This window comes from Lycorma delicatula, chromosome 11 (assembly GCF_047948215.1).
Source record: "Lycorma delicatula isolate Av1 chromosome 11, ASM4794821v1, whole genome shotgun sequence".
NCBI classification, from domain to species: domain Eukaryota; kingdom Metazoa; phylum Arthropoda; class Insecta; order Hemiptera; family Fulgoridae; genus Lycorma; species Lycorma delicatula.
Window position 1 is genome coordinate 2,178,397 of NC_134465.1, and position 20,918 is coordinate 2,199,314.

The window sequence follows — 20,918 nt, forward strand, 5'->3', positions numbered from 1 at the left end:
TACTGTGATAAATTCTTAAGTATGTATTATATTCAGTTATTTTAAAATTAAAATAAAATAATGACAAGCTCATATGTTAATCATCAATTTGTTATCAGAAAATTTGAATGCAGATTTTGTGATTGTTAGAATATTGTGAATGTACAAAAGTTACATCTTTTCAATTTATAAATTCTAATCCGTTTGCTGCTTATGCGTTCTTGAATAAATTATTTAATTACATTATGTTGTAATTTTTTTTTATATTAATCATTATTATATAATTGGTAATAGAGTTCTTCAGTGATCAGAAAAATACTGTTTATAATACTTACAGAAGAATATTAATAAAAAAAAGTTAAAAATTCATAAACATATGTGTATTTTATAATAAATATATTATGCCATCTGCAAAAAATACAGTAACTATTTTTAATCTCTACTTGGGTACAAGAGCTTCATGCTGTCTTGATTACAAATATTTTTGTTATGTCAAAAGATTTTATACTTATATGGATTAAAGAAAACTTTTTTATAATATGTAAAAGAACTTCTTTAGTTTAGTAAATAATTTTAATTTAATATGTTGTTTTGTAATGCGGGTAATATATTACAATATTATAATCAAAAATGAATTAAACTGAGTACAATTATTCATATAATATTCTTAGATTCATTTTACAACAAAGAAAGAACTAATAAATTTTAAATGAGAAAGTACATGTACTTACATAAGTAGATACAAAATTCTTTTTTCAGCTTCTCCCACACTAAAAATAATATAATCTATCCAAATACTCTTTAATAATCATAAGGTTGTTTTAGCGAAAACTAAGATAAAAAGTCTTCTGTCTATAGAATTTTGAAACTGATTTTGAAATTTCTCTCTACTTGCTTTTACTAAAGGTACATCCTTACATTCAATTGAACAGGGAAATCTTGAAGGTTTCTTGAACCTTTAGGTTCAAGCCAAAGTAAAATTCACTTTAAATGGACTATAGCTTGTTAAAATAAATATTGTATCGTTAGCTATGCTGTACATATGAGATAGATAAACAATTCAAACAAATATTCTTATACCATATGTACATATAATCCTAATCAGTATTATCCTCAAGCTAAAGCGCTTTCTTATTTTTATCTATATAGTAAACTTAATGATTATATGGCTCTTGATCAGGCTCATATGATTTATCTTCTCTTTTAACTTAAATACCTAATCCTTTGATGATTATCTAATTCTCAACAGCATACTTCTTAATCACTTTAATTTTTCTAATTATCAACTTATCCTTCTTTTTTTGATTATAATTTTCTACGGAATTGAAATAAAGCTTTACTTGTAATGCCTATGAACTCTCGCATCACCTCACTGATGCTTATCCTTATTCTCATTAATTTAAGACAACTTATACACATTATCATCTGCGTAGTCTAATATATCAAAATCTATTATCAACTTTTTTATTTCCTGATAAAAATCTTCATGTTGATTTATTTATTTATATTTATATTGATTTATGTAAGAGCAAGTCTTTGTGTAACTTTAAGATAACTTTGTTACATTTCTTCATCGTCACTAAAAGAAAAGGTACAAGACGAAAATCGATTTCAATTACCATACTTTACCTTTAACCAAGTACTATTCTGCTGAAAAATAATATTAGCTATTTTATGAAAATAAATATCAGCTATTGTAATGATGAAGAATTCCTTCCTAACTGACCTTGACTTTGCTGCAGGGCAGTAGCACCATAGCCTTTTATCTAGAAAGACTTGGGTTTGAATTCCATTCAAGCTTTGCATTATTCATATGGTAAAAAATGTTCAAATCATATTGGTGTGCACAATTTTCAAAATATGTGATTCATTTAAGGAAAATATTCTCCAGTTAATTTTTCCACCAAAATCTTATTACATTTTTCCACTAATTTCAAATTTATCTTTTTCATTAACATTTTTAATTTTTTTCATTGAGTGTAATTCATAATGCAGTAATGAAAAAAAAACATATATATATACACACACATTAAGAAATTACTTCAGTTTAACTGGTCTTCTAAAACTTGCTTTTTTGCACTACTGTTTTTTTTACCACAATTAATAATCTAAATCGTTATTGTAAACTACTTAGATGATATATGTACTTTGTTTTAAGCAATTAGATTATATTTTTAAGAGATAACAGATTTGGCTTTACCAAGCTTGGTTCTTAAGTTTCAAATCGTTTTTATGATGCCTTGAGAGGATATTTGGGAAGTTACATCCCACAGATTTATAATAAAGATGCAACTATTCTACTAGCTATCGAAAAGTCATCATGCCAACATGCCTACCAACATGATGTCACAGATGAAAAAGAAGCTGTAGTTGACTAATTTTCTTGACATTCATCTAAGGAAGGAAGGAATAAATCTTCTCTCTTTGGAAAGTAAGAGCAAAGGAAATAATCAACTCTGAGAGAGAAGTCAGAGATGGGAGTAGATCAAGTTAGTTTATAGTCTTGTCTATAATCGAAACCTTTAATTGTTTTTCATTGACTTTCTCTTATAAAAGTTTATTCCTAGTTTACGTCTCTGTAACCTTATATGAATTATTTCTTTATTTAATTATGAGGCATGAATTTAAGGCTTTTAACAAATAAATAAACAAATTATAATAATGGATTTGTTTTCTTTTTTTTATTTAACAGAAATTATGTAATTTTCAACAAATTTGAATTGGTATGATTACATTAAAATAGTAGTTACTTTGTCGACTTTAAATAATAATAATAATAAAATCAGCTAAAACTGGACTTTTTTTTAAAATTTGAAAAGGTTCAAGGTCCTCTTTCACCTTCCCCTTCTTTCTTTATTTTGATGATTACTTAAAGTGAGCACAACTTGGAATTTCAGTAGTCTGTCCATTATTATAAATATGAATGAATCAATAATTTGTGTTAATTATTATTTAAAGATTAACTTATTATACTGCAAAATAAAGTTTTCATATAATCTAGATTAATTTAGAAATGTGTAATGCTAACGAAAAAAGATAAACAGATTTATTTTTTAATAAATTATCTTTATGAATATTCTTACTATCTGTTTTGTAAAAACAGATAGTAAGAAATAAAGCATTCATTAAATAAAATATTTACTATGTATACTTTAATTGCCATTATTTTTTGGATATTATTAAAGTAATTAGACTTATTATTTTAACTGTGAAGAATGACAAAAATAGTATCTTGTAAATTGAAGTTTATGAAATATGTTAACAAAAGATTTATTTTATATTAGCAGAATACAGTAAGAGAAATTAGAATAATTTTAAAACAAATCTGGTAATAAATTTTCTATGTTCAGAAATAGGATAATTCAAATATTATTTTTATCCTGATAATCAAGAAAATTTATTTATTATCCTATGAATGAGTTATTATATATTCTATTGATTGCCATGAAGAAGCAAGTTGACGTAAGTTTGTAATCCTTCGCAGTTGTTAAAATATTTGCTTTTAAAATTTATGAATTAATATGGTATAAAGAAATTCACATATATTTAATAAATATAATGTAACAAAGTTTATCATTTATCCAAATAAAGCAGTTATACTGATTGTACTTGCACTGTACTACAGGGAGATTGTCAAATAAAAAATAGCATACATGCTTTTATTACGTGAATAAAATTAGGTTGTCTTAATTGTTATATATGTTTACAAATTTGGTGGGACCATTTTGAAAATTGATAAATTAAACATAAAATTAACTATATAAAACTAAAAAGAAAAACTACAATTTTCTAATAGTAAGTTTTAATTTTCTCAGTGACAATATTCTTATCACAAAAGCTAATTTGAAGGAGAATTAGGTTTTTAATTGTATATTAACTCTTGTTCACTGATTTATAGTCTCAGTTATAATATTTAAATAAATTGAAATTCTGTTAACATTATGGCAAAGAAACAGGTTTGGTGAAGAATAATTCAAATTAATACATATATCAAGTTCTGATACACAAATTGTTATAAACAAAATAAGCTGCTTTTTTCCAACGAGTATTATGTTATTTGTTTTTTCAACCTTTCTTTAAAAAATTAAGGGTTCATTAACTTTATTAAATTAATTCTAATTTAAATTACTCCAAACAGTTCCATTTTCTTGATGTTATATTACTGGATCCTCCTCATCTGGTTTAAAATTATACTTGTGATGAAAAAACAAATTATATAGTTTATTTATAGTTGAAGAATGACTGATTCTTTCTAAAGATATAATTTAATTGCTTTAGTAATTTAAAGTGGGCCTATCAACTTAATGTAAAATAACAAACATAATTAAATTATTTTAAATCCAACTAATTCTTGAACAATTTAATTCTTCAAAGTGGTCCTAGTCTGATGTATTGTTTATTACTCATGAAAACTAAAACATTACAGCAATGAATAGGCTTTAATAGTAACGTAAAATAAATTTACAGTACTAGCTATAATATTTTATTTTTTGTTTAAATGAACTGATTAATAAATTGTAATTTGTACGAAATAAATATTAACAAAATATTTATTTTATAATGTAATATTGTAAGTGAAATTGGAACAACCTATTAAACAAACATGGTACTAAAATTTCTACATTCGATAATATAAGAAATCAAATTATATTTAATGTAATTAATACATGATGTTTCTGAAAATAGCATTAAAATGTATAGTAAATAGTTGAATTAGAAATAATAATAGTGTTGAAAAACATCACTAATTAAGATGTTGTCAAAGGAAGATATTGTACTAGTAATGTTACATTGATAAAAATAGGTTAGGTGTTTGAACAGCTGATTTTTCAGTTATTTTTGCCGCATAGGATGTAAATGCATATATTGGTATATGTGTATTGAATATACACTTAAATGTACCAGGATACGATAAAGTTTTTTGTATATAATAGATGATTTTATTCTATAAATATTTAATTATAATTGTTAGTAATTATTTAATTTAATTTTTGTTCATAAATTTATTTTAAATACATTGTTGTTATTTTATAATAGTTTACGATTAATATTGTATTATATAAATATATATTTTCATTAGTATTTAATTTCTATCTCGAATTTTAATTACAAAATAAAATATTTTATCACATCGAATGTACGTGCAATGATTTTTTTTAATAATTTTAGTTAATATAAATTTGGTTATGTATTATAATTTAAATTACCATATAAATTAATTTATGTAATTATCATAATAATATTAATTATTATTTTATTTTAAAATATATATATATAATAAAATTAAGGTGATTGGATGTATGTAGTAATTATTGTAATGTTAAGACGAATGATGTATATATTTTAAAAAAAGTATATATATATAAATTTTATTTATGTTATTACATCATAATTACGTTAACCTGTGATTTTTTATTTTTTTATTATTATTTTTACTAATTATTAAAAATAATAATTCATTTTATTTTAATTTTATACAATAATGTTTATTTTTTTAATATAATATATATATATATATTGTGTAATATATTGTCGTGCCATTTCTATATGTCTTAAATTATATGGAAGTGGTGCATTAATAGTAATATAATAAAATAGTAATAATTTATATGTACATTTGGATATGTATTTCTTAAATTTTTAGTTACAGTTTATAAATGTGAATGTAAACTAATATATTTATTTTTGTTTCATAAAAATTTAAAGTATTGAATTCTAAAATAAAATATTTTCAAATATATTAATAATTTTTCTGACCAATATTTTTTAATTTAAAAGTTATATATACTTAGTTAAATTCGACATATGCTTTATTTTTTTTATTTTTATTATTTTATTTTTAGATCTGTATTTTGAGGAATAAACTCAATGAATAAAATTAGTATAATATTAAAAAGATTCTTAACAGAAAAGAATGATTATATTATAAATACATTGAACAACAACGATGAATTGTGATAAAAGTTTAAAATGAATTAATGATTCATTTTCAGATTAACGGTAATCTTTTATTTCGTTAATTGTTTTTTGAAGCTAGTTATCAGGACCTAACTTTGCGAGGTATTCTAACAACACCATTTTTAAAAATATATGGAATCCCTTAAGTGTGTAATGATATATATATATATATATATCATTACTTTGTTCTTTGTTCTTTTAATAATATTTTTTGTAAATAACTATTAATATATTACTTATATTACATAATACTAATACAATTTTTTGTATGTTCAAACAATATGAAATTGGAACCAAAATTGGGGAGAAAAGCATATTAAATAAACAAACACAACATAGATAGAATGTAACACTTGACATACTTCAAAAACGTACTAATTTATACAGAACAGTTGTCTCAACAACAGTATATTGTAAAGGAAGGAGCCATTTAACTACAAAAGATCTTTGTAGAAAAATTTTGATTAATTAAAAAATTGAGCCATTTAAAATTTTTTAAGTATTAATTACTACATTAAAAAGTAGTTTTTATATCTGTATTAATAAAAATGTAAAAGTTTGTTAGTTAAATATCTTAAATTTCCAAAAGTTCTTCACTGATTGCTTTGAAATTTTGACACAACATTGCATTCAAATACGTTTTATGTTTTTATATACTTACTATTTATATACCTAAGATGTCACACCTGTGACAGGTAAAAACATGCTTTTTTTGAAAAACAGTGCTATCTGTTGGACATAAAATCAACACATGCTATACTAAATATTTTATGATTCCAATTCAATGTTTCCATTATGTATGTTTGCTATAGACTAAAAAACTACTGGACCGATTTACGTGAGGGGGGAAAAGGGGAGAAAGGGTAAAATCAGAAAAGGAAAAATCAAAAATGTATAAGGGAGGAAGAGGAAAATGAAAAAAAGAAAAACGGGAAAAGGAAATGGGGAATGGGTGGAAAAGGGAAAATGGGGGAAAATATAAACAGGAAATTGGGGAAAGGGAAAATTGATATGGTAAAAATTAAAATGGGAAAAGGGGGCAAAGGGAATAGAGGAAGAGAAAAGGGTAAAAGGGAAAGGTTACATTTTGTGAAGTCCCATAATATTCATTTTGTTAATGTTTTATCAAACTTTCAATTGTGTTCATTTAATCTATATATATACTCAAGTCTAGCAATAGCGAAGCATTTCCGGTTATGCTAGTTTGTATATATATATATTTATTTTTTTATTTTTTTTGAAAATTCAAATTATTCATTAACATACTGACACCTGTGCTAATTAAATTTAGTATTAAATGAAAATTTAAACCACCAAAACACGGTTAACAGATAGGTTAAACTTACCAAACTAATACCAAGAATCGATTTTTGCAGGTCCCACTTCTTCAGTTGGTATTTAATTCTATAGTTACACAAAAATCAACTGTTTTTTTTTTATTTAGAATTTAGAAATTACTGAAATTATTTCTGTTTTATTATCTTGAAATTTGTTATGGACGATCATGCAACTCCACTGCCCAGTTCTGGAATGATGTAATATTTAAAATGCTGTATTTCCTTCATTCATCATTATATATAAATATGTAGTTTCTCACTACACTGAAATGCTGTAAATCATTGTATTTAATGGTTAGGTTTCGTAATAAATGTTATATTTTTCTGAAACAGCATTTGATAAGGTGTTTCTTTAAATCTCATTTTTTGTTTTTGTAGAATGAGATAATTTATTTACTTTATTATTTTCTTGTACTTTTATTTTGATAAAAATCAATTTCTTTTACCACTGTGATCCTTGTTATGGTTTTTATTATTATCATTATTAGCTATTATTAGCTCTTTCTGTAATTTACTCATATTTCTACTGTTTTCTCTTTATTCAGAAGAATGTATCATTTAAAGAATTAAATGATACATTCCTAGTTTGCTAATTTATTATTATTTGAATCTTGTAGTTTTTTGAATTATTTCTTGTTGTAATCTTAATTTCTGTATGTATAAAATATTGTAATAAAACCTGTGCAAATAATTTGTTAGCCTATATCTTAACAAATAAATTGTATGGTTATTATTCTGGTTATCCAAAAGTTAAAAATGTTCAAAATGATGAACATACATTGCTGATAATTATGTATAGTAAAGCAAGAAATATGCTATATTGTTTTTACCATAATATGAGCATTAACCATTGTCAATTTTATGTCTTATAACTTTCAGTATGCTTCCTTTTCTATAAATCACGAGAATTGCATATAACTTTAGAGTACCCTTCACATAAAAGTCCGTTAATATCAAATTAAAAGGTCAAAGCGAGTACCCTTCAGTGCTTCTGTATGCCATCAATCTAATAGGAAAGTGACATTGGAAATATTTATTTCTCATACAATTTAAAAATTTGCTTGTATTATTATACAGAAAGTAATTTCTTAATTAAAAAACTTATCATTAAGAACAAAGTAGAGGGTATTATGCAGTTATTTTTTAAAATTAATAAGTATGCTATACTTCTTCATATTTTCATAGATAAATGGTTTAATTATTTTTTAACAGAGTCCATTATGCTGATATCTCTAGTAGATAAATCCTACTATTGACAAATGGTTCAAACATTGTCATATAAGTAATACTTTACAAAAATACTGGATGTTAAAAATTAATTTAAAACCTGATCTTAAATAATGTGCATAAATTCTCTTTGTTAAATTATTTCAACACCTGTTGAAAGTGTAAAGGATATTGATTAGGTATAAAAGAACATTACTTCTATATTTTTATTACCTTTAATTTTGCTGGCTTTGTGGTCTGTTTCATTTTATTTTATTTTTTTTATCAAACTTAAACCTGTGAAATAATATTTAATTGTAGCTTATTTTAGCAGAAATACTCTAAATTCTATTATCAAACATTTTTTCATTTGACTTACATTCACTGATTTCCAGAATACTTTACTTGTATTGCTCTTACATTAAATCTGGTTTCGTCCTTTTTACTAACAGTTGTAATATTTTAAGTTACAGGATTTATCATATAAATATTTAACTGTTTGGTTTTACAAGCTTTTTTAATTTGTTCAGCGTTGTAAATTTAATTCTGAAAACATTGGTTAATAAACGATTCTAAAAATAACAATAAATGAGATAAATTAAATTATTGTAATTTATAACTGGCTGGATTTTTATGTAATAGAAATTTGTTGATAGATTGTAATGGTTACAACTAGCCATTCTATATTTTTTCAGCAATATATGTTATTATTTTGACATTTGGTGGAAAACACAACTACTACAGTAAAATCCTTGTGACTTCAGATTAAAATTTTCCTTTCTTAATTTGGTTTAGAATCTAAATTTGTGAGACATTTGATATAGACTGTGAAGAAAAATATAAACATTTCAATCTTATTTTGAATTAAAAAAATTTTTGGAAATTATTGAGTTTAGTCAGGGAATTAAGACAAAAATTTGGTATTATTTACTTACACGTTTTAAAAATTATGCATCATGTACCGATTTGTGTGGTGGAATGGCAAGTACCTCTATCTTTCATCTGGAAGATTCTAAATCTGATTACTGATCAAGCTCGGTATTATTTCACATGCTATAAGATTCATTTCTCATAAAAAAAGAAAAGACTGAGTAATTGTAATTGATGCCTGAAGTTAAAATTTTATTTGTTATAACAATGCTATAGTTATCTTTTATTACAGTAATTCAAATATAATTGTCAAGTTATAAGAATTAGTGAATATTTTAAGTGAATTTTTTTTTTTTAGTGCAGTAATAAATAAATGATATTTTTATTTGTTTTTTCTTCAAGGTTTATTTTGACTAAAATAAGTATTGCTATACGTTGAATATAAAATTTTATTAAGAGAAATTTCAACTTAAAAGTTTTAAAGTTCAACTGAATTTTGGTTATAGGTCCAGTATTTTTTTTTTGTTGTGTTAATATTATAAGTAATTGCACATCCCTGCTTTTGATAAGTTTTGTGTTAAACTTGTTTCTATATTCATTGCTAGAATAAGAGTTAATCAGTTTTGAGTTGCATTAAATAACTTGCTTTACTTGCTTTCTCTTACATTTTGGACAAAGATTGTCCACTGAGTGTCTCAGTTTCACTAATTAATAATTTTAGTAGTTTGTAATGACCTTTCTCCTTAATAGTCAGAGTTACCAAATTTTAACTGTGTTCAGAGTAATACATAGGTTTTGAATTGAATATTTGTATTAATTTTGTTGGATTATATATATATATATATGCAGTATATTTATATATAGAGCAACACTTCTAAAGAAAAATGTTTTTGATGATAATAATAGGTAATGAACTTACACTTCGTATTTTGGTGGTTTAAAATACTTTACAATAGATGTACATTTTTGGTGTTTTTGTTTAATTAAATGGCATCAACTGTTCATTAATCACTATTATACATCAACACCTTACATTAATATAAATTCAAAAGAAGCAAACTTTAAACTTTGGTGAACTTAAGATATTAATTAATTAAGCATGACTTTGGCTAATATCATTATAACCTTCCTTTACAATACTATTTTACAGGAGGTAATTTTCTGAAAATTGCCTAATAATTTTCTTTTATTTCAATCACGATTTCGTATTTAATAATATTTGATTGAGAGTTAACCTAAAAAAAACTAGCAATTTTTATTTTTCAGTATGATCTATTGGTTTGAGTTTTCTCTTCTTCAAGGCAATTTTGCCTTGATGAAGAGCTTGAACAATGATGTGATAATAATAATAAAAAAGCAATTTAACAGAAAAATTATATTTGATGTAGAATATTAATTATTCTCTTGTTTTTTCTTTATACATATCTATAAATTAAGTTTTATTAAAAAAGAAAAATTGTTTATGCATTACTGAAGAAAATAAAACAAATCCTATAAGATTAATTTATATTCTATTATTTATAAATCAATTTTAAGTTTTTAAGTTTATTTTATTTTTTATAAGGTGTAAGGAAAATACCTAACCTTTCATCTTTTTATCAATCAAGGGTGATCAAAAAGTCATAAAACCTAATATTACTTTTAGGTTATTTGCAATGCATGACTTTCTGATCACCTTTTTTATTTTTATTATTTACATTTATTTAAATAGATGTAGTATGTATTTTATTATTACATCGAACTAATCATGGATAAAATATTTTTTTTTATTACTCCAATTGTTTTTATTCATGATATCTTTTAGTGATTCTCATCTGTAAATAATAATTGTAATATTATAAGTGAAGAAAAAAAATGAATAAAATAAAAAAATAAAGTAAAATATTTGAGATATGTTTTTATTTTGTTACTTTCTAATTAACAATATTTGAATATAATTTAATGCATTCACTGAAAGAGCATGGATGCATAGCTATGCTTAGTTAATCTCAAAAAATAGGTTTAAGTTAACTTATGTAAAATTTGTAAGACAATTTAACAGAGTAAAAATATATTCAAGATGCAAAACATGAGGTGGTATTGGAAAATTTTCTCACAAATTAAAAAAAAAAATATATACAATCTTATATTATTTAAAAAACACAGCACTCTTTTGAAATATTAACCTTGTTTCTAAGATGAAGTCTGGATTGTCATTAGCAATCTTTTGAAGTTTGTAGAACATTTCAACAAACTGGAGCTTCTAATAAGGAAAAAGCCAAGGTGTAAACGTTGACTGGTAGATTATAACCGTACAAAGCTGGTTATAATCAAAGTTGGAATTTATCTGTAAGACCATAATGGTCTTACAGATGGATTCCCAAATTTTTTCTACATTTTCCATTATTTTGTTGGTGGTTGGCTGACCTGAGTAATCTTTATCCTGTATTAACATTACACCAGTCTCAAAATTCTGCATTTAATCTAATGATATATTTATTCTTTTAAATGATACCAATATAAGTTAAATCAATGTATCAGAAATATTATCTACAATTCTATCAAGTAATTAATTTGTCATAAAGGTTTAGTACAATTTTGAAAAAAATTATGTGATCACATTTATAAATTACAAGTGTAATGAAGTATATTAAATATTTCATTTGCAGATAGTTACACTTCATTATCAGATACTATTTTAATGTATTTGTATTCTTGATTCTAACCAATAGTTTTGTATGATGTGGCAGTAAGTACTATGATTTTTTTTTGTCTAAAGGAATCAGTTAAAAAAGCCTGATTGAGCACTTTTCTAGTTTTCATAGATTCAACTGAGGTACATAGAAAATTTTATTTAAATACATTAACAAATTTATCAGTTCTAGCAGACTGGTGATAACGTAAGATTATAGAGAATTAAATATACTGATTAAACAATATACAACACTGTTTACAATTAATTGCTTTTAAAATTCCATACAGCTTTGTTGTAAAATGCAGTTACTGTAAAGTATAGTCCAGGACTTTCTAATATTTGATCTATGTTTCTGATTAGTATTAAAAAAATAAACCATCTAGTCAGACAAATGGCAAAAGATATCTAATAAAGTCAAATAAAAAAAATTTTTTTTACATTAAATTCAGACACTATGTTAATCCTAAAATTATTAGATTTATTTATTCTAGTAAAATAAAACTGCATTGATATAATTTGTATTTAATCCTATTTTGTTGTTGTTTGAAATATGAAATGATATTGGAAATTGTCACGTAAAAATTTCTGCTGTACATTGTTTATATTGACAAATAATATTTAAACATATTTTCAATTTTAAATTGTCTAATATTTAATCAACATCATTGAAATGTAATACTGATGAAAGTTTTAAAGTTGGGATATATATTTCCTTTTTCAGTACACGAAAAGCAAAGCTTTTTTATTTTTTATGAAACATTCTTAACTGTACAACTTAATTAACAGGAAGTAGTTCTTTCTACTAATAATATTGTGTAATATACTTTCGTTATCTAAGGTTGTAAAAAATTTCATACACCTAAGTAATTTGTGATGTATTCTAGCACATGATCCAAATTAATGAATTATTCAGAATAATCCAGTGAGAGGAAAGTTTATCCAGTTTAAACAAACTGTCAGATATTTAGCTTGATACAAGTGAAATGGAATTTCAAATTTATAAAATGGAGTCTAATAAGCTAATAAGGAATTCAGAGGAATAGTGCAAGAAATAAACTAATGAATCAAGTTAAGTTTACAGTAAAAAATAAGAAAAAAGATAAAATAAGAAATAAAAAACACTATATTAAATGAACAAAACATATTTATTTAATCAGTACATTAAAAAATTAAAAAAATAATCTGGAATGAATTTTTATAAATACAATGAAAAAACATAATTATCTGAGAAAACCAAAAAGTTGTCGTTTAGTACCCAACTCTTTTTCTGCTAGTAAAACTTTATTTAATTCTTTATTTAACGTATCACCAATAGTTTTTCCAATCTGTAACAAAATAATAGAATTAAAAAATACACATTGATTTATATACATTAACCACCTCACTTCAGAAAATATATTAGTCTACACAAACTTGTCTTATATGAATTATGTATTTTAAGTTTGTTTTACTTATGTTATACTGTTAAATTAAATTAAATTCCATCTTTACTGATTTCATGTCAGAATGGAAGCATATCTACTTTTCATCCTGAAGGTTCTAGATCCTGATAGAGGTTGGCATTTTTTACGTATTATAAAATTCATTTCTTAAAACAAAAGGCATGATTATGTAATTTAGCTGATAGAAATAAGATAAATAAACTGATTCTAAAGTATTTGTTGATGATATTAAATTATTCTTATATGCTATACTGTATTAAAATAAAAATTACGTAATACAAAAGTTTTCATTTAGAATAGTGTTAAATAAATAGCATGGTAAAGAAGAGCAACATACTGTTTAAAAAGTTTTCAAATTTGTGTGACCTAGGAATACTTTCTATTAAAAAATACCACAAATTTAGCCAAAAAAATTGACTGTTCTCTCCCACAAATAAGCTAGACTACTTTTGAGTGCAGATTAACAAAACCTATATTTAATTTAAAAAAAATAAATCTTTCTTTCTATCTTTCTTCCAGTATATCTTCTTCTTTCTTCTAATCTTTCTCTTCTACCACAAGAACCTTCGTGTTATTTACTATTTATTTATATGTATAAAACAGTAAATTTAATTGGATATGTAAAAAAATTTTAAATAATATCATTTTGCAAATCAAAATATTTTTTCCTAAATTCTTCTTTAATGAATATTTAGAAATCAAATTAATTAGTCTGAATTTAGGAATATGAGAGAATATTTAAATTCTATTAAATAAATCACTAGTGCAGAATATTGAGATAATTAAGGTAAGATTTGTCTTTTCTCAATATTCTGTACTAGGTGGTTTATTTAATAAAATTTAAATATAATTTAGAGGAATAATATGAATGCTAAAAACATTAATTTCAGTAAAATAATATATTAGAGTTATTTTAAACATAGAAAAAGCAAAATAGTTAGAGCCAACAAAACAAGCATTAATATTCTACAAATGCACAAAAGTGTACAGTTTTATAAAATTAAATAAGAAAAATTTATAAATTAAACATCAGTAATTAACTCTGTGATTTTAGGGGGAAAATTTAAAAATGTACATAAATGCATATAGCTAACCAAACTGCAGGTAAATTAACTAAAGGAAATCTGATATTAAAAAACGTGGTTTTATTCATATTAGATACTAATTTTGCCGTTTACAATAAATCCAGGGATAGGTAGGTGACTTTGACCTGTTTTGTATGAAAAGTAATGCAAATCTTGTTTTAAAATTTAATCCATAAATATTAAAAGAAATAACAAATAAATAAATACATTATTTATCCGATTAAAGTCATTAAGATATATTTTTAGTTTCTTTATGTATAATATACCATTCACTTTGAATACATGCAGGAAAATTACCTGCTCATCCCTAGTAATCACTCAGTCTCTTTCAGTCACTGCTCTTTTTTTAAGCCCTACTCTATACGGTTTCTTTTTCTGGTTTTATTACTTTAATTATATTACTCTGTTTTTCACTTTTTAACTTCTTTTTTCTTTTTCAATTTTTCTTGTTCTTCTCTTTTCTTTTCAATTTATCTTCTTCGTGTTTACATGTCTAGAACTTCTAGTCTTTTTTCCATTATTTTTCCTCCCAATGGTCCATGTTTCTTTTCCATACAGTGCTACTATCTGTGCGCGTGCACACATACACACTCACACACACAAAACTGAATAAAAATAATAATTTTGCAATAGTGATATATATATATATATATATAAAAAAAAAAAAAAAACACACAATAGAAAGGGATTATAAAGGGGATAACAGGGAGAAAAAGAAACAAAGATTAGTGAAAACAATCCGTGACTCAAACCATACATACTCTTTTTTAAATTTTGATAAAAATCAAGAGGATTCTAAAATATTATTTTTAAAATACCTTTAATGTATCTTTTAAAGTTTCAGGATGTACAGATCCAGAACCAGTTTTAAAGGCTGAAGTTACAAAACCATCTTCTAATACAGATACAACCATACTAGCAACACTACACATTTCTTCTTCTGCTGTTGGATCTACAACAAAATTGTCGCCGATCTATTAAAAAAAAAAAACAATACAGTTAACTACACTGAAAAAAAACTAATGTGTGTCTTTCATATTATGTTCTTTGCTTTTTAGTTTTTATTTATTTGTCATGTTATTACACATGATTTTTTTATGTTGATTAAAAATAATTTTAAAAAAAATTGTGATTAAAGTGGATTTTAGAAATAAAATTAATTAGAACAAAAACAAATTCTTTAAAATGGTTAAAGTGAGTTTTACATAAAAAAAAAAATAATAAAAAATATTTTAATTTTATTATGACTATGAATTTCTCCCTTAATCTAGCTAAAAATTGAATTTTGACATTTTATTTGTACTTTCATTTTAAAGTCATAAAATATATGTTATTTATTTTTAAGTTATAAACTAATTATAATAAATATCATTTTTTGTTTTGTCTAATTATACAGAATAAATTTTTGTGTATATTTGAAATATCTCACTTGAAATGATTGATACAAAGAGACTTTCAGAATCCTACAGAATAGCAATGAAATTAGTAAAATTTATTCAGTAGTTAATAAAATTAAAAATGAATACATTTATTTCTATCAATTTATATAATACTACTTATACATTTTTTTATTATGTGGTTCTGCAAGGCAGGATCAGCAATCTAAGAATTAATAAATTTATTAAATTTTATGATAATTGTAACTGGATAAACAGATATGAATTAACTGAATATTTCTATGTATATTTTCCTTCTGCTGTACGGAAAACAATGAGTAGCTTCCATTACACTATTTATTTTACATGTTTATTATCAACTGAATTAATTTTTTTATTACAGATAAGATTTCTGTTTTAGTTCTACACAAAGTCAATGAATGATAATACAAGAATAAAATGTATTCTAACATTATCAGATTTAACTTTGATTGAAATGGGAACTGTATAACAGTATTTGAAAAAAAAATTGTCAATTAGCTATTTATGAAAATAATAACATAACCCAATTTTCTAAAGTTGTATATTTTTAGAACATTACCTAATTTCAATAAAATAAATACCAGAATAAAATTAAATCCTTTTTTTCTATATTTCACTCACTGAAAATATATACCTATCTTTTAAAGAAATGATTTAGTCAGGAACCAAAATATTATTATTATAAGCTAAGTGATACTAAAATATGACACTTGCTGTTTAAATCTTCTTGTTCATCTAAAATCAGAATTATCTAAATAAATTCCCACCAGCCTCAAAACTTAGTAAAAAAATTGACAAAAGAATCATTAAGACTGGCTCCACAGTCTTGAATTTTAAGCTAATATCAGTGCATTCTTTTATATATATATATATATACGTGCCGATTCATTAATTATTCTTTGTAATACTTATTTTATTTAATAATAAAAATTAACAGTACTATATTTACCTTACAAAGTGTGACCATAACAGGTGCTTTAGAAACATCTAATTTCTGAGAATTAAATGGATCATCTGATAATATTAGATCAACAGTACCACCATCTAATAGTGTTCCTGATACGCTTGGTACTTGCGTTGAATGTAATGCTGCTTTTACAGCTAATGAAATAGCATCATATAAATTACCACCGCATTCTAATATTAAAATATCGACATATAATTTCCAACACTGTTGTCCTTTAAATATACACAACTGTTCTAATAAAAATGAATTGTATCCTTGACTTAAACCGTTACTGATCTCTAAACCCAATTCTTCACCTCCTCTTCCTTCAAATGCTGGAGTTGCATTTGCTGAACTGTAATAAAAATAAGAGAAATGACTTTACTGTAAATCTAACATAAGTCCTTAAGCTTGAGATGTATTTTATATTTGCAGAAATTATTTAAAGTTTGTGATCATAATGTTTTTAACCAAGAGTAAATAACTTGGGAATATAATTGATAAATTAATGGTCATTTTGTTTTCAAATTATGAATAACGACAAGATTATTTAATCTTGTACGGCTCTGTTAATTAGATTTTGAAATGTGGGATGGGAGTTGTTTAAGTGAGGGAGTAAAGCCAAACATTTAAATTATCTTTATAATGTTGTGTAACAATGAGTTTAGATGTACTAGAGTTGTTAATAAAAATACCTGCAAGAAGTATAAGATTTTTACAGGGTAACTTCGAAAAAGTGTCCCTACATTTTACATAAATTATGCACATTAAAAAGTTATACGTTATATTTCCCTCCAATAATTTCTTTTTACAATACTGATAATGTTTTTGACAACATTCCTGAAACCTTCTTTCAGCTAATTTTTCCTCTATAATTTTCTTAATCAGTATCTTTTTATAATTTGCTTTTCAGTTGATTCAAGCAAAGAATCCATTGATGTCAAGTTGGAGACAAAATGAATACTCCAGAAATGTTACGCTGAATGGAGCAGTAAGTGGTATAAAGTATTTCTTCACTAGCATGTTGTTGGCAATATTTTTGGAAGTGTTTATAAAAAAATTTTGCATTTTCAAATTCCATAACTAACATTCTACAATAATGATATTTACTGAACAGATTTCCTTGTATTACTATGTATTTGCTAAATACTGATATAACTTATCAATAGATTAGCAACCATATGAACTAACATAACCCTCAATAGAAAAGGCAATTCATAAACTTTTAGGTAGATTTCATAAGAAAGCTACCTATTGTAATAGGTACAATGATTTGACTTCTGGAAAATTTTGACATATCTTTCAGTTTCAAATCCCCCAGACCCCAAAAACACTGTCAGTTCAACAGTTTATATATATATTTTATATATATAAATATATTTATTCTTGTGGACATGATAACTGCTGTAATTTTGCGTCAATCATTTTTAAACTGACACATAAAATACAACAACCCAAAATCTCAATCGAGTTTGTTAATGAGCAAAATCAAACCATTGGGATGGTAATGGGGGTTTTCAAAAAACAAAATATTACTATAACTTTCTTAAGTAAAATATTGAATTCGTTTAAAGTTCCTACTATTCTTTGGATAAGTGCCTAAAACTTATCTGAGTAGTTTTTTTATATCACCAACCATTGGCCCAGGGGGTGGAAATGGGGTTTCAAAGACAAAAAAATATCATAACTCCTCCCTTAATAGGCACAGTATCGAATCGATTTAAAGTGGTTTTTAGTCCTCTAAACATTACCTAAAAGTTTTGTCTGAAACAATTTTTGATATGACCAACTGTACGGCAAGGGATGACCAAAATTTTGGTGGAACTGAAGATGGGCTTGTCATATGCTAAACATGTGAAATTTTTCACATGCAACCATTGTTGTATTGAGTAAATCTTAAGTTTTTCTTAACTTTAAGGAGGAAATCTTTTTTATCATCTACTTACCACTGGTGAAATCTACCTCTGCCTTCCAACTTTTTTTTTTTTACTGTACTGCAAGCAACATTAATCAGCTGACAGTAAATTTTTTAAAGTAAAATCTGGCATTTATACATTGTTCAATGATGTACACTTTGAAATGAAATAAGATGTCACATATACATTACATAAATGAATGCTATTTGTATAAATAAATGTTGGAAGTGGAACAAGAATATGCTACCATCACAAGTATTAATTTAAACAACAGGTACTAATTATGGAGATTTTTTAGCTATTTTATACTGTAGATCACGGATAAATATAAATATAATGCAGAATGATGTGGTCAGTGCTTTCATACTGCAATATTTCATTATTTATAATTATTATAAATTAAAAAAAAAAAAAATGATGCTGTCTACCAGTAAAACACAACTGCTGACATAATGTACTAAGTGCTGGATATTGTTATTATTAATACTGAATGGATGTATTGGTATTATTACTTTCTAACATTTCTGATAAATAATGGTTTGTTTACTATTAGATAAGTTTAGTGAGAATAAAACCTATTTGTACAATAATTATTTTATTTCATTATAATGTAACTTAACATCACCATATAATCTAGTTACAATTCTTCAACTATCAATTCCACAAAGCATCTCTTACATTATTTGAAGAATGTAAGTAAAAAATTAATATTTTGTTTACATAATAAATAAAAAAAAAAATCGTTCCTCAGTATTTTTACTGTACATTTTGCTTAGATTAAATTAACAGATAAATGTTTAATGGAATCAAACCAAATGATTGCTGTCTCGAAATAAAATTTTGGTTGTAAAAAATAAAATCTCTTACAATGATACTGTATCTTTTTAAATTTAGTGATAGAAAATTATATTAGATTATTTAATATTAAGTATTTTTTCTCCTACCAATCAACAAAAAATTCTATTTTTCCTAGATGAGGAGTTTCTGGATAAGGAACATCAATTTCTGTTTTGATTCCAACTAAAATATCTGTGTTTGCAAGTCTTAAACGTGCTGAACCACTTGCATGACTAACAATGTTGGTTTCCAATTCCATAGGTCTATAATCACGCAGAGAACGACCATCACTTCTAAAATCATCCTGAAAAATTTAACCCAAGTTTATTAATAATAAAAAATTCTTATAATCCAATATAGATGGCAATGAGAAAGGATAACATTATGATACTTGAACAGAACAAAATAACAAATTACAACAAAAGAACAAATTTTATAAATTTATGTTATTTGAAAAAAGGCAAGAAAACTGCTAATAAATGTAATACATATATATTAATTTAAGAGTTTGAACATTTATCTTAAATAAAATATTATGCATTAAAAGTGTAGCTGGTTTGCGTGCAAAAGTAAGTTTTGATAACTTTATCTTCATGTACAATGATGTTATAAAACACACCATAAAACTTTCGTTGCATTTTAACCTTAATGTATATGTAGTTGAAATTTAAATAACCATACAAAATATAACAAACATGGATAACGAATTAATTTTAATACTGGAAAAATTGTAATTTTAGATATCAGTGTCTATATTTCTTTGGTTATTTTTGATGGTCTGATATAAAACTAATACATTTTAGGGATAACTTTTTTGAAAAAAAACTACCTCAACACCATGTAGAATAAACATTTTTTCACCTTCACTTAACAAAAAACTTGCCATGATAATCAGTATAATAAATCTAAAGCCCTATCAAAGTAAAAAATCTTTAAATAGTTTATCAACTGATCGTAATGTTCCAAACTAGGTTATGTTGTGAAACAATTGCTAATGTACAGCATCCATCGTAGTTTAACACAGTGCAGCAAACATTTATTGGTATAATTACTATTATTTACAATTACAACTATACAAGCTGTGGCACAATTAGAGTTTTTATGAGAATAAGAAACAATTGTTATTGCGCTAGAGGTGCCATATATGACTGTTATGAAAATAAAACATTTATATAATTATGTATTTATTGTTTATTCTCGAGTTAAAAGTGAAATACTCTGCATTATAAGTAAAAATTTATATTCGAGAG

At 24.4% G+C, this 20,918-nt stretch overlaps 1 protein-coding gene across 1 annotated transcript; it reads right to left on the reverse strand.

Annotated features, from left to right (window-relative positions):
* Window positions 1-13,150: 13,150 nt before the first annotated feature.
* On the reverse strand, window positions 13,151-20,699 carry Rrp42 (exosome complex component Rrp42). The gene is made up of 5 exons (XM_075378813.1): window positions 20,498-20,699; window positions 19,776-19,972; window positions 16,919-17,270; window positions 15,370-15,525; window positions 13,151-13,349 (listed from the first exon to the last, which is right to left on the reverse strand). The coding sequence occupies exons 1-5, from the start codon at window positions 20,552-20,554 to the stop codon at window positions 13,245-13,247; spliced, it is 867 nt and encodes a 288-aa protein (XP_075234928.1). The 5' UTR covers window positions 20,555-20,699; the 3' UTR covers window positions 13,151-13,244.
* Between the last annotated feature and the right edge of the window lie 219 nt (window positions 20,700-20,918).